The sequence below is a fragment of the Capra hircus genome, chromosome 8 (genome assembly GCF_001704415.2).
Source record: "Capra hircus breed San Clemente chromosome 8, ASM170441v1, whole genome shotgun sequence".
NCBI lineage: Eukaryota > Metazoa > Chordata > Mammalia > Artiodactyla > Bovidae > Capra > Capra hircus.
Genome location: NC_030815.1, coordinates 24,796,954 through 24,824,119, shown reverse-complemented (window position 1 = coordinate 24,824,119; position 27,166 = coordinate 24,796,954). Strand labels below are relative to the sequence as shown.

The 27,166-nt window shown below is 38.6% G+C and overlaps 2 protein-coding genes across 3 annotated transcripts in view; one reads left to right on the top strand and one right to left on the bottom strand.

The window, feature by feature from the left end:
* The window catches only part of DENND4C (DENN domain containing 4C), a 112,631-nt gene extending 90,523 nt beyond the window's left edge, over positions 1-22,108 (top strand). For both annotated transcript variants that reach the window (XM_018051919.1, XM_018051918.1), the window contains 7 exons: positions 5,439-5,621; positions 6,701-6,896; positions 9,352-9,597; positions 10,997-11,114; positions 17,300-17,450; positions 18,854-18,918; positions 19,142-22,108. In XM_018051919.1, coding sequence (XP_017907408.1) covers positions 5,439-5,621; positions 6,701-6,896; positions 9,352-9,597; positions 10,997-11,114; positions 17,300-17,450; positions 18,854-18,918; positions 19,142-19,278 — 1,096 coding nt within the window. In that variant the 3' untranslated portion in view covers positions 19,279-22,108. The remainder of the gene's footprint in view (positions 1-5,438; positions 5,622-6,700; positions 6,897-9,351; positions 9,598-10,996; positions 11,115-17,299; positions 17,451-18,853; positions 18,919-19,141) is intronic.
* Positions 22,382-26,932, bottom strand: RPS6 (ribosomal protein S6). Its single transcript, XM_005683632.3, has 6 exons — positions 26,805-26,932; positions 26,167-26,298; positions 25,425-25,635; positions 25,118-25,264; positions 22,611-22,768; positions 22,382-22,521 (listed from the first exon to the last, which is right to left on the bottom strand). The coding sequence occupies exons 1-6, from the start codon at positions 26,808-26,810 to the stop codon at positions 22,426-22,428; spliced, it is 750 nt and encodes a 249-aa protein (XP_005683689.2). The 5' UTR covers positions 26,811-26,932; the 3' UTR covers positions 22,382-22,425.

Genomic DNA, 27,166 nt, shown 5'->3' with positions numbered 1-27,166 from the left:
TGGGTCGGGAAGATGCCCTGGAGAAGGAAATGGTAACCCACTCCAGCATTCTTGCCTGGAGAATCCCATGGACGGAGAAGCCTGGTAGGCTGTAGTCCACGGGGTCCCAAAGAGTCGGACATGACTGAGCAACTTCATTTTCCCTTTCATTTATTTCCACTCTGATCTTTACCATTTATTTCTTTCCTTCTACTGACTTTGGGGTTTGTTTGTTCTTCTTCTTACATTATTTTTGGCTGTGCCCTGTGATTTGTGGGATCTTAGTTCCCTGACTAGGCATCCAACTTGGGGCCCTGGCAGTGAATGCACGGAGTCTTGACCATTGGACCACCAGGGAACTCCCTGTTCTTTTTCTGGTTCCTTTATGTGTAAGGTTAAGTTGTTTATTTCAGATTTCTCTTGTTTCTGGAAGCAGGCCTGTATTGCTCTAGACTTCCCTCTTAGTACCGTTTTTGCAGCATCTCATAGATTTTTGGTATGTCATATTTTCATTTGTCTTCAGGTAGATTTTTGTTTCTCTTTTGATTTCTTCATTAAACCAGTGTTTCAGTAGCATATTGTTCATTGGCCACATATTTGTGATTTTTTTCAGCTTTCTTATAGTTGATTTCCAGTTCCGTACCACTGTGATTAGAAAAGATAACTTCATATGATTTCAGTATTAAGTTTTATTTACTTATTGAGCATTGTTTTCTGTCTCAGCATATGGTGTATCCTTGAGAAAGTTCCGTGTATACTTGAGAAGAATGTGTATTCTATTGCATTTGGATGGAATGTTCTATATAAATTTATCAAATTCTTCTGATCTTAGGTTTCATTTAAGGTTGCTTTCCTCTTTGTCTGGATGATCTATCCATTGATGTAAATGGGGTATTAGAAAGTCTCTTACTATGTTAGTCAGTTTCTCGCTTTAGATCTGGTACTTTTTAATGTATTTTGGTGTTGCTAGATATTAATAATATGGTGCATATATATTAATAGTATGTCTTCTTGATGAATATTGTTTATCATTCAGTTCAGTTCAGTCGCTCAGTCGTGTCCAACTCTTTGTGACCCCATGAATTGCAGCACGCCAGGCCTCCCTGTCCATCATCAACTCCTGGAGTTCACTCAGACTCACGTCCATCGAGTCCATGATGCCATTCAGCCATCTCATCCTCAGTCGTCCCCTTCTCCTCCTGCCCCCAATCCCTCCCAGCATCAGAGTCTTTTCCAATGAGTCAGCTCTTCGCATGAGGTGGCCAAAGAACTGGAGTTTCAGCTTTAGCATCATTCCCTCCAAAGAAATCCCAGGGCTGATCTCCTTCAGAATGGACTGGTTGGATCTCCTTGCAGTCCAAGGGACTCTCAAGAGTGATCTCCTTGCAGTCCAAGGGACTCTCAAGAGTCTCCTCCAACACCACAGTTCAAAAGCATCAATTCTTCGGCGCTCAGCCCTCTTCACAGTCCAGCTCTTACATCCATACATGACTACTGGAAAAACCATAGCCTTGACTAGACGGACCTTAGTCAGCAAAGTAATGTCTCTGCTTTTGAATATGCTATCTAGGTGGGTCATAACTTTTCTTCCAAGGAGTAAGCGTCTTTTAATTTCATGGCTGCAGTCACCATCTGCAGTGATTTTGGAGCCCACAAAAACAAAGTCTGACACTGTTTCCACTGTTTCCCTATCTATTTCCCATGAAGTGATGGGACCAGATGCCATGATCTTCGTTTTCTGAATGTTGAGCTTTAAGCCAACTTTTTCAGTCTCCTCTTTCACTTTCATCAAGAAGCTTTTTAGTTCCTCTTCACTTTTCTGCCATAAGGGTGGTGTCATCTGCATATCTGAGGTTAATAAATGATAAATATTTATCATTATTTACTATCCATTTTTGTCCTTTATTGCCTTTTTTGGTTTGAAGTCTGTTTTGTCTGATAAGGGTAGGGCTCTACCCACTTTCTTTTGGCAGCAGTTTTCTTGGAGTATCATATTCTTTTCCTTCACACGTAGTCTACATTTGTCCTTGGAGTTGAGGTGAGTCTTCTAGAGACAGCAAGTCATGGGGTGTTGTCTTATGTGGGAGTTTTGCTTTTCTTTTATAATTATTTTTATACAATTTTTATTTTCCATTTACAGTTACTACAGAATATTGACTGTATTCCTCATGTTGTACAATACATCCTTGAGCCTATCTTATACCTAGTCATCCCAGATACTCTTTGCTTTATAGAGTATTCTGTCTGTTGCGTAATTTCATTTCTGAGATTGAACTGCCTGAATTTCCTTTTAGCTTAACTGAGTTTCTTTATTACAGCTATTTTGCATTATCTTAATCAGTTAGATTGCAATATTTATAGCTTTAAGTTTGGGTTCTGGGGGAGTGTAATTTTTTGTGTGTGTGGGGAGGATACATGTTGCTCTGGTGCTTCATGATGCTTGATGAGTTCTTCCCCTTGCCAACATATTTGAAGTACTGAACACCTTTCTGCTTGATTCTGACAATTCAACTGGTCAAAAAATAGAGGCCTCTTGTTTTCCAGTAGGTGGTGGTATATTAACAGCACAAGTCTTTGGATCCTCTTACCTGAACTGCCTCTATTATATTTGAGTTTGCACTTTCCACACTCCACTGCCTCTGTCAGAGGTGTGGCCTTGTGACCTCGTTATTGCTTTTTGGGCCTTGGGGTCATTGGTGCTTCGCTGCTGCCAGTGTTGCTGGGGTCTTACGACCTGGTGTGTTGGGATGATGAGCTCTTCCCCCTTGTCTGGAATCCCCTGGGTTGCAGGCTCTGCCACTGCTGGTAGTGGTCATCTGATTTTCTAAGGTTCGTGGGCTCCACTGGCGTGGGAAGGTGGGGCAGGGGGCCAGAGTTGTGAGTTCCTCAGTGGCCAGAGGGATGAGGTCCAAAGCCCCTTTGCCACTCAGTTACCTGTCGTGACAGGCGCTGCTGCCTCTGGGAAGCTGGCGTTGTGTGCACTTGCCTCCACTGCTGCTGGGCTTTCTGAGGCTGCAGACGCAGCTTGCCAGAGCAGAAAGCCAAGACTGGAGGCTGTGCTTGTGCTTCTCCTTCAGTTTCGCCTCCGCTGTGTGTTCTAGTCCGTCCACCTTTAGATGTACAGGTGTGTGGGAGAGGTACCTTTGTTGCATTGTTGATGTTTTACTGCTTGTAAATTGAAGGGGCAAGATAAAGGTAGCTTTCCACTGTGCCACTTTGCAGATGTCACTTGCTTTTACTCATTTTTGTATTTAGTTTTCTTTTTCTTGTTGATCTGTCTTGACTATTCTTTTTTTTTTTTTCTTGGCTGCACCATGCCACTTGTGGGATCTTAGTTCCCTGACCAGGGATGGAACCCAGGCCCTAGGCAGTGAGAGTTCAGTTCAGTTCAGTCACTCAGTCGTGTCCGACTCTTTGTGACCCCATGAATCACAGCACGCCAGGCCTCCCTGTCCATCACCAACTCCCAAAGTTCACTCAGATTCACGTCCATTGAGTCAGTGATACCATCCAGCCATCTCATCCTCTGTTGTCCCCTTCTCCTGCCCCCAATCCCTCCCAGCATCAGAGTCTTTTCCAGTGAGTCAACTCTTTGCATGAGGTGGCCAAGTACTGGAGTTTCGGCTTCAGCATCATTCCCTCCAAAGAAATCCCAGGGCTGATCTAGAAGTACAGAGTCCCAACTACTAGACTGGTAGGGAATTCCTGTCTTGAATATTCTTGATGTTAATTCCTTGAAGAGAAATGACCAGTTTTGATGTTATTATCGTGCATTAGTTTTCCACCTTATGATTTGTGCATTTGAAATCTTTTTAAACAAGATTCCGAAGATTCCCATCTGTAGTACATGAAAATCTCTTCCTAATGTTCTTCTGTTACCTTTATATTTTCCCTGTGGTATTTAGGTTTTAAATACATCTGTAGTCTACGTTTGTATATGATCATAGAGATCCAGGCTTATTTTTCTCCATATAATGAGCCAGTTTTACATCCTTCCTTCATCAATATTATATGTAGTATCACCTTTATCATATATCAAGTTCCTATGTATACCTCACTCTGGTTTTGTGTTCTGTCAATACTGTATTATTTTTATTACTATATTTATGTTATGTCTGGTTGGTAGGGTAAGTTCCCCCTTTGGAAATTTCTTATAGTTATTTGGTTATGCATATAAAACTTTAGAGTAACTTTGAGTCCTCCCCCACAGAAAAAGTCCACCTTAAGTTTTCATGGGATTCAAATAGATTTGTAGCTTAATTCTGAGGAAATGGACATCTTTAGTATTATTCTCCTATGAGCGTGGTATGTATCTCCCTGTTTTAGATCTTCTTTTAATAGAGTTTTAAATTATTCTCCATAAATTGTGTACTTTTTGGTTAATTGTGTTTCTTAAGCTTTTGTGGAATATAAACCAGCATTATTAATCTTCCTCCCCAGTATGTCATTATGGGAAATTCCTACTTACGGCCAAGTTTAATTAAAGATTTTTTTTTATAGTATACCCAAATATCCACCCCTATATTCTTAGTTAATTTACATTGCTTGCTTTATCACCTATCTATTCTTCCATCCTTCCACCAGTCCATCTTATATTTTTATTTGTTTAAAATAAGATGTAGATAGCGGGGAGGGGGTTGGAATTCCCTGGCAGTCCAGTGGTTAGGGCTCTGTGCTTTGCAGGAGACATAGGTTCAGCCCTGGTCAGGGAACTAAAATCCTTGCATGCTTCTCAGTATGGCCTATTAGTAATAATAATATGTAGTAATATTATATTATTAATAATAAAAATACCTTTCCCCCAAGGACTTGAGCATTCATATCATTAACTAGAGTTCAGTATTTATTTACAGTTTTTTTTCATTTAAGGTAAATTTGATTTCTGCAAATCAAGATACAGAACATTATTATGACTTCAAAAAGCACTCTTTATGTCCCTTGCAAGGCAAAGCTCTCACCCCATCCCCACCCAGAAGGAGAAAGAAAGAGAGAAGATGAAAATAAATTACTGAATTAATAGAGGGGAGAGAGAATGACTAAAGACAAAAATGGAGATTCTTAAGCGGGGGGGAGGGTATTATAAATATTTATAGGTTAATACATGTTAAAATGCTATTCTTTATTTTTTTTAACTAAAAAAATTAAATATTTTGCTTTCCAACTTCCTTCATAGCTTTCTTTAGTTTTTCTCAAAAACTGAAGGGATCTTGTATTGAACTGTAGTGACCTGCTCTGGATCTTTTCATTTGAAAAGTTTCAGACAAGAGAAGAAGAGAGAATGAGAGCAAGAGTGTGTGTATGTGTGTGTTTGAAATAGGCAGTATTTCTATGGATTTGTATAATTCATTAGTGAGTATTTTACTATACAGTGATTGTAAATATGATGACATTTGGAGGATTCTAGGATTTTTATAGACTTTTTTATACTTTCTTTTTTTTTTGGACGGGTCCATATTTAGCTTTTTCTTGAAACCAAGTACCTCTGGTGACAGTTTACAAAGTGGCAGCATTCCATTGGCAAGTGAACCTTTGGAGCACAAACCCATATCCAGTTCAGCAGAACCTGACCTGATCAACTTTATGGATTTGCCAAAACATAACCAGACCATTACTGAAGAAACAAGCTCTGCAGTTGAATCAAGGTAGCATAGAATTCAGAGAACTCTCCATAAAAAATTGGGTGCCCCTGTAAAAATTTCATCTTTGAATACAACCTGGCTGACATAGACATAAGTTCTGGCATTTTTAATAATGTAACTTTAGAGACTATCCACTCCTGTATTCTGGCCTGGAGAAGTCCATGGGATTGCAAAGAGTCAGACACGACTGAGCGGTTTTCACATTGTTTAAATATCTAATGAATGAATCTAATGATAAACCATTTTTAATACTGTTTAATGTTTTACAGTGGTCTTTTCCAAAAATGAACTTCCCAACAGTAAAAGGTATTTTCCCTTTCAGTGTAGTCATTGCCAGTTTCCAGATATATACTCTCTTTACAGTGAAGTATACCTTTAACTCTTAAATATTGATTCAAATATTTATTGAGAGCCTGTTGTATGCTCAGCATTATGCTAAACACTAAAAATAAAAATGTAAATAAAATCTGACCTCTGTTCTTAGGTGGGTCATGGCCTGAAAGTGAAAGTCATTCAGTCTTGTCCGACTCTTTGCAGCCCCATAACTACACAGTCCATGGAATTCTCCAGGCCAGACTACTGGAGTGGGTAGCCTTTCCCTTCTTCAGGGGATCTTCCTAACCCAGGGATCAAACCTAGGTCTTCCGCATTGCAGGCAGATTCTTTACCAGCTGAGCCACAAGGGAAACCCGGGTCATGGCCTAGTAGAGATTAAATACTTGACAGTGAATCTACATTACTTACTTGGATGCATTATACATACTTCCAGGTGATTTTGTTTAATAAAGGTAAAATAATGTTTGAATAGAGCACATGAATGGGCACTTAGTCTTTTAAAAATAATACGATAACACTTAACCATATACCCTCTTCCTACCCTTCATCAGATCATCCACTTCATCCTGTTTTTCTGACAGATTTTACAGAAATACCTAAAGAAAAGTTAATTCCTATAAGGCAGTACTGACTCTTCTCAGATATATTCAGTACATTCAAAATTTATTGTAGAAAATACTCTAGCTCTACAGATTTAGATTGTTTAAACCAATCTAACCACAGCATTTCTTCTTCATTTTTTTAAGTGATGAAATAATGAAAGCCAGCGGAGATGTCCAAACTATGAAAGTTTCACCTGTGCCTAATAGTTTATCAAAACGAAATGTGTCTTTGACTAGAAGTCACAGTGTTGGAGGTCCCTTGCAAAATATGGACTTTTCCCAGCGACCGTTTCATGGCATTTCAACAGTTAGTCTTCCAAACAGTCTGCAGGAATTTGTGGTATGTAACAACATTATAATTATGCTGTGTGTTCATGTAAGTATTTATTAAAATAGCATCTTCTTCTGTAATAGGTTTTTTTAATCACGTGAAAAGTGATACATTTTCATAAGCAGGCTAAGAACTTTCAGATTTCAAAAGTGTACATAAATAAACAGAGGAGTATAGTGAGTCCCTCTGTGGCACCATCCAGCTTCAGTGATTTTCAGCTTACAACATTTTTCTGTCACGTATGCCCTCATTCAGTTCCTCTGTAGATCCATCTGAAGCAAGTTTCAAACGTAGACTCCATTTGTCAGTATTTCAGTGTTTATCTCTAAGAGATAAGGACTCTTAAAAACGTAATGCCGTTGGTTCAGTCATTAGGATTCCGCACTCCCGATGCAAGGGGTGCAGGTCGGTCCCTGGTCAGGTAGTTACCGTCTCACTTGCCACACGGTGCGGCCAAAGGTCAAACAAACAAAAAAGTGCCATTATCAGACCCGGGAAATAACCAGTGCTATCAGGGTCATTCAGTCTTCGTTTGAATCTCTAGTGGTTTCAACAGTGTCAAGTATGTGTGCTTTGCAGCTTGAGGAACCAGGATCAAATAATGCTTTGTGGCTGGTGATCTGCTTTCTGGTCTTTTTAAATCTATAGACTCCTTTTTCCCTTGCAGTTTATTTGTTGAATACAACCCTGTAAGTTGGTAATTGCAGCCTGAAGCTTGATCAGATTCAGGTTTTTTGTTCTGTTTTGTTCATTTGTTTATTTTTACAAGGCAACTTCATCAGTAGTGGTATGTCTTGAGGGACGTGAACTATCTCTGTGGGGGTTAGCAGCTGTTAACCCCTTAGTGCCTAGATAAGTTATCCGTTTGGAGCTATAAAGTGACAATAGTCTAATTCTGTCATCTTCTTTATTATATGAAATATATTTATAAAGAGAAACTTATCCTATGGCTTTTGTCTGATTTTTTTCCAAAGATGCAGTTTATGTTGGAAAAGCAAGATAAATGTTTGATTTTCTTTTTTCCTTTTATTTATCAAACTTCACAGTGACAAGTTGGGTTCCTAGCATTCTCCAAGGCGATACATTATCTGGGGGCATAGGGTTTCATTATGATCTCATGGGTTTAAACATTCATGTTTACATCCACTGCTGCTGTTACCCTTATTGATGCTTATTTTATTTCTTTTTTGGTCAGCTAGAAGCCTCTACCTGTTAGTGCCTTATTCCTTTTGACACAACTCTAGTAGCTTTTGTGAGTCTTCCCTGATCACTCAGTTGGTAAAGAAGCCGCTGGCAATGCAGGAGACCCCGGCTTGATTTCTAGGTTGGGAAGACCAACTGGAGAAGGGATAGGCTACCCACTCCAGTATTCTTGGGCTTCCCTGGTGGCTCAGCTGGTAAAGAATGTGCCTGCCCTGCGGGAGATCTGGGTTTGATCCCTGGGTTGGGAAGATCCCCTGGAGAAGGGAAAGGCTACTCCCTCCAGTATTCTGGCCTGGCTAATTCCATGAACTAGTCCACGGGGTTGCTCAGTCGTGTCTGACCCTATGAGACCCGTGGGCTGTAGCCCACCAAGCTCCTCCGTCCATGGGATTCTCCAGGCAAGAATACTGGAGTGGTTGCCATTTCCTTCTCCAGGGGATCTTCCCGACCCAGGGATTGAACCCAGGTCTACCACATTGCAGGCATACACTTTAACCTTTGCACCACCAGGGAAGCTTTCACCTTTGTATAAGTTCTTTAAAAGTTTCCTTGCTTTCTTGTATTACAAGATGTTTGATGCTCAGGTGTTACATATTTCCTTCTTCAGACCTCAAATCAGTCATTTCTTTAAGAAACATTCCTGTTAGAAAAAAACAGTATTTGGAGATCTCAATCTGGGCACCATGGGTGCTTATTAATATTGGTCATAAACACTTTATTCTAATTGTGCACAACTTACAAAGTCTAAGGTTGGGTTTCTTTTTCATTATTTCATTTGATTTATAAAATTGCTCTTTAGTTTTAATTGCAAATGTATAAACAAGTTAGATATATCTTAAAGACTCATCAAGAAATACTAACACAAAAAATGGCCTCATCTGTTGAGAGTTTTACATGGAAGATAAAGTCAGATTTTTTTGGTATCATTATGAAACATCAGAAACGCAAATATTTCTTGTAAAAAGTTGAAAAGGAAAAATCAGTCATACATAGGGCATTGCTCTTAATGTGATAAGAGAAACTCATGTTTAAAATAGGGCCTACTATATGGATTAATAATTTTTGTTCATAATCATTTAACTTAAGGGTATTTATGATTAAGTGCTTTTTCTTCTCTTATGTTTTCTTCAGGGTGTTCTACATGTACTCATGGCCCTGAAATAAGTTTGAAAGGACAGAAAAGTGTGCTGTCATTGAGACATACTCTGAAACATACATAATAAAATTGATCATATTTTCTTTCTATATTTCTGTTTTTAAGGATCCTTTAGGAAAAAGACCCAACCCTCCCCCTGTTTCTGTGCCTTACTTGAGTCCTCTAGTGCTTCGCAAAGAACTTGAATCTTTGCTAGAAAATGAAGGCGATCAGGTGATTCACACGTCCTCATTCATCAATCAACATCCAATAATTTTCTGGAACCTCGTTTGGTATTTCAGGCGTCTGGATCTTCCTAGTAACTTGCCAGGACTTATCCTCACTTCTGAACATTGTAATGGAGGCGTACAGGTAGGGAACCAACTTCTATGCTTACACTGTATTCATGTTGGTTAGGGAGTGTTAAGTCATAGGTTATTTCTCTCTCATTTAAAAATTTAGATAGGTGGTCCAGGGATGGTATAATGCTAGAGACTTGAGAGCCTTCTATCTTTTTTGCTTGCAGTGTGGCCTCCATTTCCAAGTTTTACACCCCGTCTAGGATAGCTGTACTCTACTTCCAAGCTACCACATCCATATTCCAGCCAGCAGTAAGAAGAAAAATGGATGGGGAATATATTCTTTCTTTAGGGATAGTTCCTAGATGTGCATATAATGTTTTCATATGTATTTGTTTGGCCTAAATTTAGTTATATGATCATATCTAGTGGCAGGAGTAGCTAGAAGAGTAGTTTTTATTCTGAAATATAATATTCCCAGCTGTGACGGGTGTTTGGGGGAGAATGGATACATGTATATGTATGGTTGAGTCACTTTGCTGTCCACCTGAAACTGTCACAACATTGTTAATCAACTACACTCCAATAGAAAATTAAAAAAAAAATTTTTAAGATATTCCCAGCTGAAATTCTCACAACTTTATTTTAAAGGATTTGTATTAGCCACATTTTTTCAGTTTTATTTAAAAACTAGTGAAGTTATTTTGCTAGGTCACATACTGAATAAGTGATGGGGGGCTAAGACCACAGTCTGGCTCTCTGACTCTGCTTGAGCTGACATCCTTGACTCCCAGGGAGACAGTAAGCTTATGATACTGAATACTGAGAGATACCCCCCACCCCAACGTACATCAGAGGCACAATAAACTTTTAGAGTCTTGTAAACTGTTTTGACTGATTTATGTACTAGTCAGTACAGTGAGATAGTAGTAACTGTTGTACTTTCTCGTACCTTAAAAGTTGTGAATCACATTCACGTGACTGCTGTGCCAGTTACCAAGTTGTCACTCAGTCCTCGAAAGTCAGAATGAGAATCTTGCACCTCAGAAAATAATAACATTTGTACTTAGATACAAATAAAAATTACAATTTTCCTTCAGTTTTAGGTCTAGAATTTTATGTTTTTTACAAACCCTTATGTCGAGGCCTGACTTTTAGTAGATCACAGTGAGGGAGCTGCTCTGCTGGGTACTAAATCTCGACTCAGAAGCAAGTCATCTGAGTGGTTTAGCACCAGATTCCTCAGGAACGTGCAATGCGTGACCGGGAAGGGGGCGGGGCGGCTGCCTTTCCAGCTGTGCCCTGTGTCCCAGGAGGAAGGGCTCTCCACTATGCCGCGCTCCAGGTCTAGAATTTTAAAAAGGACTCATCTGTTTTATATAATCAAGCTTTGCTAGGTCCACTGGTAATTACTATTATGCTTAGTTACTACTGTGCTTAGGGTACTAATACTTTCTATTGATCTTTTTTAGCTTCCCCTGTCATCTCTGTCCCAGGATAGCAAACTTGTTTATATTCAGCTGTTATGGGATAATATCAACCTTCATCAGGAACCAGGAGAACCTCTGTATGTCGCATGGAGAAATTTTAGTAAGTAAAGACATAAAAGACTCAAACTGGAAACAACCAAATATCCATCCACAAGTGACTACATAAGCAAATTACTATACAGTCCATCCACACAGTAGAATACTGTTTAGCAATAAATAAAAATGGATGCCTGAGGGAGAAATAGAATTGAGGAGATGAGATTAATTATTTTGCTTTGTTTTTAAAATCTTTCATTCACTTTTAGTATCTCCTCAGGCTTTTTTCCATTTTATTTCAAATTTATTTGTTGTACCAACCTGTTTATCAGATGTCCAGTTGATCTGAAGAGTGGCTTTTTTGTGTGATTCTTACAGTCTATCTGTCAGATATTAATTTGGTGAGGTGTGTGGACAGTAAATTCTGTATAGCAGATGTGTTTGTGTAGATGATAATTTCAATTATATGGGTACAAGCTTTTGGCTTGTACAAAGATTTTGGCTTTATTTACAGTTTTTTATATATAGAACATATTTTTACAAGGGGTTTAAAAGGTTATCCAGTATTCAGAAGCTTTGTGAGTCCATAAGAAACCACAGACAAGCCAATAGGTCAATGAGTAAATGCTATCAGTAGGCAGTTCATGGAAGAAACATTAAAATGCTCTGTTCTGTAAATATACAGTATACAAAGCTGTCGGTACCATGATGCTTCACAAAAGATTATAATAATGAAAAACTTAATACCTAACAAGAGAGTTGTAATAAACCCACATTATGAAATGGTGGCAAACAAGAAAAGGAAGGAGTTATTTCCATATAGGTTCCTGAAAGGATGGATGCCCATTATATTAAGTGGAAAAAAGGCAAGTTGTAGAACAGTATATGATCTTCTTTGCAAGAGAACAAAACCAACTATTTTCTTACCATTCACTTATTTTCGGCTGTCCTGGGTCTCCACTGCTGCACAGGCGTTTCTCTGGTTGTGGCGAGTGGTGGGCTGCTCTCTGGCTGTGGTGCAGGGGCTGCTCATTCGGTGGCTTCCCTTGGTGCGGAGCACAGGCGCAGTAGTTGGGGCACATGGGCTCAATTGCTCTGCAACATGTGGGATCCTCCCGGACCAGGGATTGAACCCACGTCTCCTGCATTGGCAGGCAGATTCTTCACCACTGAGCCGCCAGGGAAGCCGCTGTATGTTTTTAATGTATGCATAGAAAAAGGTCTAAAACTATATATATCCCAAGCTGTTAGCAGTACCTGCTCAGAAGAGAAAAGGGATTGTATTTTTTCCTACAGTCTTTTATTATCGTTATTACTTAACGTTTTACTTAAGCTAGAAGAGAAGAGAAGAATCTGACATTTTCCCTTGAAATATGTCAATCACAAAATTATGACTAAATATATATCTATTTTTGTCTTTTTGTTGTTTTTCCAGTTATGATATTTGAACACTTTTTAAGCAGGAGCAGAATAGCCTTGAAAAAAATAGAATTATAACCTCAATTTCTTTAGTTGTTTCCCCTCATATCTTGAAATAGACAAGTGTTTTAGAATGTTCTATAATTTGTGGTAGGAACAAAATTTAGAATTCCCAAGAATAGCTTTCTTTACTTGGTTTCATTAAATGAAGAACTGGCACATAATAAGATTATAAGACATAATAGAATTGAGTAGTGACTTTTGGAAAAGCAGTATGGGGAGCTGCACAGTCCCAATTCCCAGCGAAACAACATAATTGGTGAAAGTTATTAAAGACAAAAAAAAAAGGTATCTGTGTGTGTCTATGACTATAGAGGAAAATGAAGAAACATTTATCTAAGAAAATACATATTAAATTGCAGTAAAAACAGTGATTTCTGTAGCACTTGGGCTACAACTTGCTGCTTGCCACCAGCCCCCAGTTAAGGGGCTACAGCATCTCCCTGGGAAAGACAGGTTGTCAGCAGTTCTCATCCACCCAGTTCTACCAGCTCTATAGCACAGAGGTTCGGTTCCAGGACATGAGGAGGCTCACTTCCTCCACTCAGCCCCCATTCATTGCCTGTTTCAGCAACCTTTGAATACTGGGGCTCTGATTGTTCTCACGGCATCTTGCTCATAAGGGAGAGGTTTTATGCCGTTTGAGGCAAGCTGAAGAATCGGAGGCAACTGCATCACTCCAGTGCCCCACTTAAAAAGTAGAGGAGTCATTCTAAGAGAAGGCCACAGTTCCCAGCCCCGGCTCCAGAGCAGTGGCCGAGAGACAGGCCATAAGAACAGAGAGCTCAAAAATTCTCCCCAAAGGAAATGATCTTATTTGGGACAGACTGGAGACGTTCAAGCCTAAAAGCAGTCTTGGAAAAAGTGGAGATTTTGGTGAGAGGGCCAGTATTACCCTGATACGTAAACCAAAGGTATCACAGGAAACAAAAATGAAAAATCCATATCACTTATGAATAGAGACATAAGGATCCTCAGCAAAATACTATAAACCAAAGCCAGCAATTTAAACATCATGACCAGTGCTGTTACCCCAGACATGCTGTGTTGATTTGAAAATCACTTACTATAATACAGCATATCAATCAGAATAAAGGACAAAATCCACATGATATCTGAGTGGGCACAAATAAAGCATTTCACAAAATCTGTTGTCCGTTGTTAAAAACACTCAACAAGCTAGGAATAGAAAGAAACCTCCTCAGCCTGATTATGAATATCTGAAAATCCACAACTGGTCTCATACTTAGTGAAGAAGGACTAAATACTTTCCCTCTAAACACAGGAACAAAACAGAGATGTCTGTTTTCATTATTTCTTTTCAACATTGTACTGGAGGTTCTTGTTAGAGCAATTAGATGGGAAAATAAAAGGCATCTAAATTAGAAATGAAAAACTATCCCTATTTGCAGGTTCTGTGATCTTATATATGGAAAATCTTAAATTAGAAAATCCTAAGGAATACACAAACACACACAGAAAAAGACAAATGGATAAGTTCAGCAGAGTTACAGGATATATGATCATATATAGAAATCAACTGTATTTCTATATAATTTCAACTAATCCAAAAATTAAGAAAATAACTCCATTTATAATAGCATTAAAAATAATAAAATACTTAGGGATAAATTCAATAAAAGAAGTTAAAGTAAAAACACCTAAATAAATAGAAAGAAATCCCATGTTCATGGACTAGAAAAGTTAATATTGTTGAGATGGCAGTACTCCCAAATTGATCTATAGATTTAGTATAATCTATATCAAAATTCCAGGTAGCTTTTAATAGAAATTGGCAAGCCTATCCTAAAATTCATATGGGTTTCAAGGGACCTAGAATAGTCAAAATAAGTCATAGGACTCATATTTCTTGATTTGAAAACTTCCTGCAAAGCTACAGTAGTCAAAAAATTGGAAAACTGGCATAGGATAGATATATCGGTCAATGGAATAAAGTTGAGTTTCCAGAAATAAACCCACACATGTATAGTTCATTGCCTTTCAACAAGAGTGCAAGGACCATTCAGTGGGGAATGAATAGTCACAATTGGAACAACATGCAGGAAAGATAAAGGTGGATTTCTTCCTCACATCATACATAAAAATGAACTCAAAATGGATCATATACCTAAATGTAGGAGCTAAAACTATAAAACTCTTTAAAGAAAACATTGGCGTATATATTTTCACGACCTTTTATAGGACCAGGCCTTCTTAAATACAACCCCAAGAAGTGACAAAAGAAAAAGTAGATAAATGGGACTTAAAAACATCTGTGCTGAAAAATCAACCATTAAAAAGTGAAATGTCAGCCCACAGAGCTGGGGGAGATATTTGCAAAGTATCTTAAGGATTTGTATTCAGAATATATAAACAAGTCTCAAAACTCATCACAAAGAAGATAACTCACCTAAAAACTGGGCAGAAGATCTGTCTTAATTAGTTTGGGCTGCTGTTACAAAATAGCACAAACTGAGTGCTAAATAGCTTACTAAAAAGTGTACTTATTTTACTTTATTAGCTTATAAAAATTTTTATTTCTCACAGTTCTGGAGGCTTGGAAGTCCAATGCCAGGTTGCTGGCATGGTCAGTGAGGGCCCTCTTCTGGATGGCAGACTTATTATGCCCTCAGGCAGTACAAGGGATAAGGGATCTCGCCGGTGCCCCCTTTTTAAGGGGTGCTAAACTAATCATTCATGAGGACTTTGCCCTCATGATCTTACCACCCACTGATGGTCTCACCTCCCAATACCATTTAGTAAGCATTCCTTTTCAACGTATGAATTTTGGGGTGACACAGACATTGAGATCCTAGCAGGATCCTGAATTGACAGATATCTCTTAAAAAGACATGTAAATGGCCAGAAATGAAAGGATGCTTGTTAACACTAAACATCAAGGACATGTAAGTCAAAACCACAAAGAGATACCACTTCATACTCACTAGATTGGCTTTAACCAAAAGGGCAGATACTAAGTTGTGGTGAGGGTATAGAGAAATTGGAACCCCAGTTCATTGCTAATTGGGATAAAAAATAGTTCTGTTGCGTTGGTATAAAGAGTTTCACAGTTCCTCAAAATGGTAAACACTTAACCGTATGACACAGCAGTTGCACTCTTAGGTATACACCCAAGAGAAATAAAGGCGCACATCCACATTAAAACTTGTATACTGTTTTCAGCAATATTTTTCTTACACTCCAAATAATGGATGCAATCTAAATGTTCATATTAACTGATAAGTGGATAAAGTATGGTATATCCATACAATGGAATATTATGCGGGAATAAAAAGTAGTGAATGCTGATATATTACAAAATGAATTAATTTTAAAATATTACAGAAGAAGCCAGACACTAGAGTATGATTGCATTTATATGAAACAATCAGAACAGGCAAATCTGTAGAGACAAAATTAGATTAGTGGTTGCCTAGGGCTGGAGGGGGTGGGAAGACAAGAGAAGTAACTGGTAATAGGTAGATTTCTTTTGAAAGTGATAAAAATGTTCTGAAATTGGTGATGGTTGCACAACTCCATGAATAAAGGAGCAGTAGTGAAGTTGCATATTATCTTTGAGTTGAATGCCCTAAAATCATAGCATACAATGAAAATCAAATTTGTTCAGCAGTAGAAAAACTAGGATTGAAACCCATAGAGGGCTTCCCTTGGTGGCTCACTGGTAGAGGATCTGCCTGCCAATGCAGGAGACACAGGTTCAGTCCTTGGTCTGGGAAGATACCACGTGCCACGGAACAGCGAAGCCGGTGCGCCACAAATACTGAGCCTGTGCTCTAGAGCCCGGGAACAAACACTGCTGAGCCCATGCGCTGCAACTGCTGAAGCCCGCACACTCAAGAGCCGGTGCTCCATGTCAAGAGAAGCCCGTGCACCATTGCTACAGAGTAGCCCATCCTCGCCGCAACTGGAAGAAAGCCCCAGCAGCAGCAGAGACCCAGTACAGCCAAACATAAACCCAGAGCAGCCAGCATTTCCTCTTGTAACAGAGAACTTTGCTTTTCTTTGGTTCAACACAAAGGAAATATTACTAGTTACCTTTATTAAGGTGCTGGGTTGTATGCAAATTAAATAGCTTGCTTTATGACAGATGCTCAAAAAGAGGCTGACTGGGCAACTTCTGGATACACAGTTCCCTCTCAGCTGGTGCAGGTATAATAAAACTGTATGGCTGCTGGGGTTACATCCAGTATTAAAGTTTACCCTTTTTCTGGGCCAAACTTAATTGTTGATTTGGTGTATTTTTAATGTTAACTGTGATTCAGTTCAAATATGCCACTGAAGCACTTTTATAATATATGAAATTGGTATAAGTATTTTTTCTTAATAATTCAGGAATTTACTCTTATATCAGTCAGGATTATACTCTACTGTATTTAATAGAAAATGACAGAATCTTAAATAGGTAAAGATTATTCTCTCACATGAAGAATTTATGTAGACACTCCAAGACTGGTACGCAACTTCTCTGTCATCAGGGGCCTAGACGCCTTATGCTTTGTCTGCTTTTCCATCTGTAAAGATTCATGGTCATAGGATGGCTGCGGGAGTACAGGCTGTCACATCCCAGCCTCAAGCACAAAGCCCTTAAGTTCAGTAAAAGGAAAAAGGGACAGGCCTCTCCTATCTGAAGAAAGCTAGAAAAACATTTTTTAGCTGGTTACATTGCTGCATAATTGTGAAGGTGAAAAGAAATAACTTCTTTAATAGATTGAATAAGTTTATTCTTTATTACTGTGTTCATCTCGTTAGATTCTGAAAAGAAGTCGTCTCTCCTGTCAGAGGAACAACAAGCAACAAGCACCTTAGTAGAAATCATCAGGCAGAGCATTCAACAGAATGATGTTCTTAAACCTATCAACCTGCTTTCACAACAGATGAAGGGAGATGGGAAAAGGCAAAGGTAACAATCCAGTACTTTTCACTTGATGTCACTGGAAATAACTTCATGATTTTAAAAAAATTACTTTCAAAACTATCTCCACATACTCATTGTGGAACATCAGATTCTTTTTTAAAGTGCTGCCCAAGTATATACATTCATACTTCAGCACAAACATAAAAATGTCTGAGAAATAGATTAAATTTTATTAGGTGATGCATTCATATCTAAAATATACTCAGTCTTCGGGAAACACTTCTATTCACTGGAAGCCTATAAATACGTTTAACATCGATGTTAAACATATCTACTGCTTGTTCAGTCCATGTCACACAGTTTATCTTGTGGGATGTAAAAAAATATGAGTAGAAACAACTTAAGAAAATAATGGAAGCAATGAATCACGAAGTATATGGAGCTATCCTGATCCTCTATTTATTATCTGCTAACTTATTTGGATCAGCACTCACCCCAGTCTCAGCCTAAGTGAATTTTGTGATATGCTTCAGAAAAGGGGACATAGTATCTTCATTCAAACATAAACAGTGTTTCCAGGTGCTCTTCAAGTTTGTAGTCACTGCATCTTTGAAGACAGTCTCAGAAGTAATAGGATAAGAATTCATGATAGAAATCGATAGATTTTTTATAATTTTAGCAGTTGATATGGAGATTATCTCCTTCACAGGCTAAAGAGTAGCTAGTTACAAGTATCTGATTTAAGGGCAGGGAAAGGATATGAGAAATTATATAATAGCTTCTGAAGCTTTTAAAGAAAGCTGCATGGAGCATCATCAGAATCAGCATTACAATTTTTTTTTCTATATAAATAAATACTCAGAAGTCAGTTCCTAAATTCCCCCCCTTTTTAACAACTGAGTCATGAGTTTGATTTTTAAAGTTTCATTTGTCTCACTTTTATGTTCACAAATCAGATAAAGGTGATTTTTCCTTTACTCTTGGGTTACATTACTAGTAAGACACCACACAACCTGTTTGTATCCAAGGGTTTAGACCCCTAACTTACTTTGAAATTAATTTACTTTGTCATGTAGCAAAAAATTGCAAGTATGAATTAGAAATTAGAATTGAAAGTTATCTATTACATTACTAAATATCAATAACTTTAAGTTCAGCCATTTTTGTTTTGAATATGAAGCTTTATGCCCATTAACTGTAAACTTAATTTGAAAAAGAAGTTTGCAGGAAATGGCAAAGAAAGTATCTGTGGACCCTCTAGCCAGCTTTTCCCAAAGGTGACACCCAACAACTGTAGTCAAAACTGTGGCACTGACATGAACACACAGAACCTAAAGTACAGTTGACTTACAGTGCTGTTAGTTTCAGGCATTTTTTTCACCATTTAAAAAATCTTAGCATATTTTTCTGCTCTTTGCCCATTCACTTCAAAATATTTTGTTTTATAGGAGTTTATACAGAGAAATCCTCTTCTTATCATTAGTATCTCTTGGAAGAGAGAATATTGATATTGGTAAGTTGGTCAGATGGGGACTACTAAAGGTGGTTTAGTCTTATTCTCATAAGTAATTTAAAAAATTCTAACTGGTATGGGTAAATACTCCATTTGCCTTTTAAAAGATTTCTATCTTTAAATGTGCAGTTTATGTATATAAAATGATTTGACTACCACTTCTAAGTGCATAGCTTTCGTCTTATGAACAAATTCCAACTACATTTTTAAAAATATCTTTCAGAGGCTTTTGACAATGAGTATGGACTTGCATACAACAGTCTGTCTCCAGAGATTCTTGAAAAGTTGCAGAAAATTGATGCTCCACCAAGTATCAGTGTGGAATGGTGCAGGAAGTGTTTCGGAGCGCCTCTCATTTAAATATAACGTTGACTAGATTTTTGACACAGTGCTGGGGGAATAGACTCAATCTGGAGACATTCAAGGTTTTTTCATATTACAAATTGGCGAAAACAGAAATGAACTTACTCTTGGGACAGTATTTATGATGAAATCATACTGAATCATCTCAGTGTAAAAACGCCATTAAAATGCCCCAAGGTTTATTGAAGATTTACAATTTCTGAGCTGTTTATATCTGCTGAAAATTGGTATCACATTTCTCAGTATTTCTTGTAGTTTGATAATGGAAAGCCATATTCACTCTTGGCATTTTGTTTGAAGCTATTGAGTTTGGGAAACAGCAAGTTAATGTAAACTTGCCTAACCCCCAAACAAATGAAATCTCAATTAAAACAGCAACTATTTGTGCATTGTGTATATATGTGTGGCTGTCTATTCAGCCATATTATATTTATTAAAATTCTTAGATTTCATGTTGCAATAGTTCTTTGAAAGGGGTTTCCAACTAGTAAAATGACTACTACTAAATTCAAATGTAGTCATTTAAGTTCAAAATTACCTGAAAGTCTGATGAAAACTGCCATGCCTTTGACTTTAAAATTAATATATTTTTACCCTTCATGTTATATATTAGCTCCCTTAATGGGTTATATTTTGAATACCCAGTTCCTTCACCTTCTTCCCAGTACCATGTTAATTTGCAACAGCTTTAAAATGGAATAAATGAGCCAAATAGCTTAAATGAAATTAGATCAGCTTCATAATTTACAAAATTAAAATTCTTGTGTATGTCTTTGGGTCTGAAATTGTTCAGGCACATAAATTGTCACCATTGTTCACTTTTAAAAACCTGTGGAATAACTTGCACTGCACAGAATTCTATTCTTGTATATTTAGATTGTATGCTTATTTGTGCATTTGTAAATATGGTTTTTTTAGGATGAATCAATTAAGTCTTAAAACATTAAAGCTTATTAAGCTTGTTGCTTGTAGGTTTAAGAAAATCATGACCTCACATGCCTCACTGACATTCATGCCTTTCATTAAACCATCCCTTAACGATAGTAAATTTGTCTTCCTTACCTTTGCATGCATGGTTTGAAAAACCAATGATTGTGTGTGCTTCCTTTTACAGTAATTATGCAGATGACTGAATCACAGTTGATAACTATTTCCAGATGGTACAGTTAACATCACACACTGTTACTATACCAATCTTCCAAGATTTCAGGGTTATTAAGACGTATGCGGAATCCTTGATTCAACTTATGGTTAAAGTGCTGAGTGAAAGAACTTTAGAATTCTCATTGCCTTAAAAATGGATCTTTTGCACTGTCTCAGAGTATATATTTTTTGCAATTTAAAACTTGGTACTAGTTTTAATACTTTTAACACTGCCGCAACAGAAAGTTTGGAATTACCTTGCATATTAAAAAAATTGAGGTTGAATAAAGTGAAAACTTCACAAATTTGCTGTTCTCGTCTCTTACATTTTTAAGGCTCCTGAAATGTGCACAGTAATTCAAGTTCCTGTCTTCAGAATTACAGTATCATGTTTTCCCACTTTTCTGTGGTTTTCAATAATTTGAACTAAATTACTTAACAAAGCACTTCCCACTAAAAATTACTCTGATGATGTATTCCTAAATCTTATACATTTAGGAATATTATGAATTTTACAGTAACTTTTACTATTAATCTAAAAAGCATTCATTATAAAGCTTAGCCTATTTAGAAATAAGACTGATTTGTATTAAAGTTGCTTAAAGGCCTTTTCTAGCACCTACCACTGGGCAATAGAAATTTATAGCAAAAACAAAGACAAAACATCAAATCATTGAGACTTATCTTTCAAAATCTGCCAGGTTAGCATTTCCTTACTCTGGTTTTAGATTAACTGCATCGGCTGCATTTTGCAATGTTAAAGTTTTAAATCTACCAGATTTCATGAGCTAGAATGGTCAAGGGCCACCTTATTTGTCCACATTAAATCAGGGTGGTTCTTGTGTTTTATGCATTAGAATCAACCAGCTACTGGGTTAGAATTCTGGATTTATACCAGACCCGCCTGCCTTGTGGTCTGTTACCTTTTAGAACTCTAACTTCTGTCAATCGCCAATTGAAGTTTTGTAACTCTTAAGAGCTAATGGTCCTATACAGCAGAAACTAACAACACTGTAAATCACCTGCACTCCAATTTAAAAAAGACTTGTGTGGGGATCCCTTCTATGAATCTTGTCCCAAACTACCCAATCATCATCCACTTTTTAACCAGATCCTTGGGTGATTCTTCTGCATACTCTTAACTGAAGCACTTCCTCAGTCTCTACATGCCAAAGCCACTTTTCAAGACCCTCTCGTCTGTTAAGCATTTGAATAAAGGTTGTAACTGCAGCTACTGTAGAAAGCAGACATGGTACATACAGGATTTGTGAATTCCCTGATGGCCCAGTGGTTAGGAGTGTGCTCTGAATGCCACAGGTCTGGGTTCAATCCCTAATCGGGAAGCTAAGATCCTACATCCCGTAAACCACACAGTACAAGGTATACTTTCTGTGCACATCCTTCATAGATGCAAGTGTCTAAAAACAGGTACAGTCAAGTCCCTTGCAGAGTGTGAAATATAATAAAAATGTAAATAAATTCACTTGAGTTGAAAAGGTTTCTGTTAATGTATTAAATCTGCACTGTTTTTAAAAGCTTTGTAAAAACTATTCTAGAAATGGTATCCATTAACTGTGTTTTTCACAAGTTATTCTTTTTACATATGACAATTTCCATCTTCACAAGGGCACTTTTCATATATCGTGTAGAAACTGCATTCCTTAAAATAAAGTCTGTCAAAGATTAATAGTTCTAAGTCATTTATTTCCCCTATCTTGTCCCATGCCTTGCTGAAAAGTCAGTCAGTCAATGTAAGAATTCTGAGACACCCACTAAAGGAACTCTGTTCTGGCCATGGCTTCCACTATCATATGTGGTCTGGTTCTGAATCTGAAGGCCTGTCACTTTCAAGGATCTCCTGCAGACCTATTCCACTGCTAGATTATGCAGGACCTCCTTTTCCATGTTTGTGGACCTTCATTTATCTATCTGATCACCAATTAAAAGTCAAGAAGGGAGAGCTGGTGTCTGGTCTGCTTTATTTGTCACTCTCAGAACACCTCATTTTTGACTGGACTCAGACTTGGAAGTAGAAGCTCTCAGGGAGGACAGCCTCCGTCTCTTGGCGATCTGCTCCTGCCGTTTTTCTTTGGCCTCCTGAACAAAACAAAAAACAAAGTGCAGTTAGAGCTCATCTGGATTAAAAAACGAAAATCCCATAACTCCTATTTCCCCCTGAGATTTACCTTCATTCTCTTGGCCAAAAGTTTAGCATATTCTGCAGCCTCTTCTTTATTTTTCTTAGTACGCTGTTTCTTCAGAGCAATACGCCGGCGTTTGTGTTGCAGAACTCGGGGAGTCACGAGACGCTGAATCTTGGGTGCTTTAGTCCTAGGTTTCTTACCTAAAAATTTAGATGACTCAATCACTTCCACACCCTTGCTCAAGAGGACCCACATTTATATTTTTAAAAATCAGAGATTCAAACTTAGTAGCACATTTAATCCTAACGGCTCACTAAATACCAATAGTTTGGATATCAAGTTCAAGTTCAAACAAATTTATGTTACTTAGCTGAAAAGATGGAAGTCCTATCTTAATTTTTACTACTCACTTTAATATCCCTTCCATAATTACATTGTCTTAGTGAGATATTATGTATCTATACTATAAAACATGTGAACATTACTTTAAAACAGTATTTAATTTGTTATGAAAACTAAGTAAAGCATTAGCTGCATCACTGTCCCACCCGCCATGCTTTGAAGTCCCAACTGGTAGTCAAATTTCTATTTTCCAAGACAGGAAGGACCTGTTTATCTGCTTATGAGGAGTAAAACCATCAACATTCATTAAATTTTTTTTGCAATGCTGTGCTGCTTGTAGGAGCTTAGTTCCCCAACCAGGATTTGAACCTGGGCCACCACAGTAAAAGCAGAGTCCTAACCACTGGACCACCAACAAATTCCTAGGAGTATCTTCATTGAGCCTGTCTGGATTATAAAGGTTCACAGCAGGAACCTTTTCAGATGTAATGGTTTTAGTTTGTAGACCCCTGTGAGATCAATAAACACTCCATATAAATATAGTCTAAGACTAAATGATCAACTGTCCAGGTTCTGCTAAATGATAAAGGAGTTATAAAGAAACAAGAACCATCTTATAAATACTATGAGCTACTCTTGCCTGGAAAATCCCATGGACGGAGGAGCCTGAGTCCATAGGGTCGCTAAGAGTCGGACTGAGCAACTTCACTGTCACGCATTGGAGAAGGAAATGGCAACCCACTCCCGTGTTCTTGCCTGGAGAATACCACAGACGGGGGAGCCCGGTGGGCTGCCGTCTATGGGGTTGCACAGAGTCGGACACGACTGATGTGACTTAGCAGCAGCACTTACTAATGTTATTTCCAGAGATGCGACTACAATTGTGTATTTATACCATATCTTCAGCACTTAATAGAACCTGGCACAGAGAAGGTTTCCAAATATTTAGCATGAGTGACCAATAAGCACTCACCACATGCCAGGTATTAATTAACTTATTTAAGCCCACAGTCCTGGAAACCAATACCCCAATTTTTTTCCGATTTGTCAGGAAAACTCAACCTGAAACTAGCATGTTATTTATGATGATGTGTTATGTTGACTAACAATATACCTGCTTAAAATGTAAAACACCAAGTTTTCTTAAAAAAACTAAGAACTGAGTTCCCATATGATCCAACAATCTCACTCCAAGGCATATATCCAGACATGACTGTAATTCAGAAAGATACATGCTCCCCTATGTCCATAGCAGCACTATTCACAATAGCCAAGACGGGAATACAACCTCAGTGTCCACCAACAGATGAATGGATATCATGCATATATACAGTGGAATACTAAACTACAAAAAATGACAGTGTCATCTGCAGGAACATGGATGAACCTAGAGATGATCACAGCGAATGAAGCCACAGTTAAGACAAATACCGTATCACTTAAACACGTGGATTCTAAAATACAACACAAACTTTACAAAACAGACTCACTGACACAGAGAACAGACTGGTGGCTGCCAAGGGAGGGTGGGTGTGGAGGGATGGATTTGGAGTTAGGGATTCTCAGATGCAAATTATTACACATGGAATAAAGTCCTACTCATATCATAGCACAGGGAATATATTCAATACCCTGAGATAAATCAACGGAAAAGATTTTACATATATCTGAATCACTTTGCTGTACAACAAAATTAACTTATAACATTTTTATAGTAAGTCAACTGTACTTCAACGTAAGTTTTATGTATGTTCCCTGGTATTTTGAATGGTTTTCTAATTCGCAAAACTATCGCTATCCACATTCAGAAGTTAAGGCAATTTACGTTAATGAAGGCATCAATTTTGGTAAACAAAAAATTAAAACCACTGATATGTTAAGAAAGCAAGTGTGTGGGCATGAGAGCATATTCAATCACAATCCCAGACTTTTCTCTTAACCCCAAAGCAATGAACTTAACTGCTATTATCTTTGAATGAACTCATACAGTGACTCAAAAGCAAATTTTCAAGAAAAATTCTAACACTATAAGGCACTGGTTATAATGAGGATTAATTCCAATTGCATCATCTTGACCCTTTTCCACACTAATTTCCTAAAAATGCATATTCTAGGTAAATAGTAGGCAGAGGTTGGCTTCCAACATGCATACAGAATGGTACAACCAATGAAATTCAGAAATCTCTGTATTGCATAATCCCTCATACCGTCTTTGTTTAGGGGCTTTCGCACAACATACTGGCGGACATCATCTTCTTTAGAGAGATTGAAAAGCTTGCGGATTCTGCTAGCTCTTTTGGGACCCAGGCGACGAGGCACTGTAGTATCAGTGAGTCCAGGAATATCCTTCTCCCCTAAAAGAAAAAAGTGAACAGATGTTTTTAATTCAACAACTTCGTTACAAACAAGAACCCTAAACTGTTCAGGCATTACCAAAGCCACTTAGTCCACTTTCAAAGACAATCAGCTTTAAGTCAGTGTTGACAAAAATAAACTCCAGAATAAAAGGCTCACCTTTTTTCACGATGACCAAATTGAGAACACTCAGATTGGCATCCACAATGCAACCCCGCACAGATTTGCGCTTTCTCTCTCCAGTCCTCCTTGGTCTGTAACAGGAATGCCCCTTACTCAGAAGCAGGCGAACTCGGCCATGGGTCAAGACACCCTGCTTCATGGGGAAACCCTGCTTGTCGTTCCCGCCACTGATTCGGACCACATAACCCTGCAAAAGAACACGATGACACATTAAAAACAAAGCACTGTGGCCTCTAAGTACACCCTTAATTCTACTTAGTACCGTTCATTAGGACTGATTTGACATTTTAAATCCTTTCCTCTGGTCACTAAATTTTGTCTATACTAACAGTTTCCCAAGTTAGACTGGCAAAATCCTTTCAACGAAGTCATATTTCTAGCCTTTATTTTACCAGAGTTGTTAACTCCTGGGGTAGAAAGAGTATGTTATGAAACCAAAGTATCAAGGAACCATAAATCAGAAACAATCTTCTTGGCACTTTTGAAGATCCCTTTGGAGGCCTTTAGCTTGCAGGTCAAGAACGATATATTTTTCATTTGATCTACATAAGCATAACCCTGCCAAGTGATAGCGCCACCTTATAAAGTGACATTTGGAACTAACAACCCGAGTGTGAACCCCATTACATTTACCAATTACCAACAGCGTTTACCACCTCTCTTAAATAGAGCTAACAATTCAACGCGACAGTTCAACTTGTAACAATTCAACTTTTACCTTCCATTCTTCACCCAAGGCGTCAGCAGCAACTTCTGTGGCCATACGCTTCTCGTAGAAGGTACGAAGTTTTCGTTCATCGTCCACTTCAATGAGCTTCTGGCAGCCAGTGGCCGGGAAAGAGATGTTCAGCTAAAAATTACAGACAAGGGGGAAAAGAACTTCATGAAAATCGCAGAACCACTAGAAACGTTATCCCATAGCAAAAAGCCTTTCCTGTCACCCGCACACAACAGAAAATTTGATTATATTCACTAAAGGACACGTGCAAGGCGCCACAAACACGGCACTAAAACTAGGACCCATCTTGCAAGGCTTGCGGAATGCCGCCACGGAGAATTACTGTCCATAGCCGTTCACGCTCTCAGATCAAGGAGCCTGACCTACGTGCCGTCAGCCCGGCCGCCTCTATCCTGCCTGGGGGTCAAGACGCCACCATGGCGCTCCCAGACCGGCGTAGCTCCAGCTGCAATCGCTCGCCATCCGCTCTCCCATGGAGCTCCGGCCCCAGAAGAGCGATCCTTCTGCTGCCTTAGACCCTTCTCCATCCAGGGCCAGGATTTTCGAGCCCAACGACACATCATAGGACTTGCTCCACGTTCCACAAGCCTATCCGGACACCCGTCACCAAGTCCTACCTTCATTCTGAAGCGGCCGACAGCCTCCGAGGCGCCACGAAAAAGAGACCCAACTTCCGCTTAGCCCAGGTCACATAGGCTTTTCCAGTTCTCGCGAGATGTGCAGACGCCTGGTATAGTGGAAGTGAGTATTGGTAGGCAGTACTTCCGGGGTGGGGCTAATCAGCGATTGGGAAATAAAGAGTCGGTGGGCGGTGCGTACGAGAAGGCACAGGTTTAGTACGGAAGATTAGTTTTTCTACTGTGTTCTTTCCTGTATGATTCTGGGTTAGGGAGCAGTTCTGGTCCCGGACACGGCTTCTGATGATACCAAGGAAGGAGGCGGGATCGGAGTTCGACTGTCCTGCGCTCTCCTGTACCTC

Bases quoted from the DNA above. Each gene is read 5' to 3' on its own strand.
- RPS6 (XM_005683632.3), bottom strand. The intron at 25,636-26,166 runs GTAAAAGTTGAA...GTTCTTTTGCAG, and splicing joins CCTTGGGTGAAGAATGGAAG to GGTTATGTGGTCCGAATCAG. The intron at 25,265-25,424 runs GTGAGCCTTTTA...TTTTTCTTTTAG, and splicing joins TTTGGTCATCGTGAAAAAAG to GGGAGAAGGATATTCCTGGA.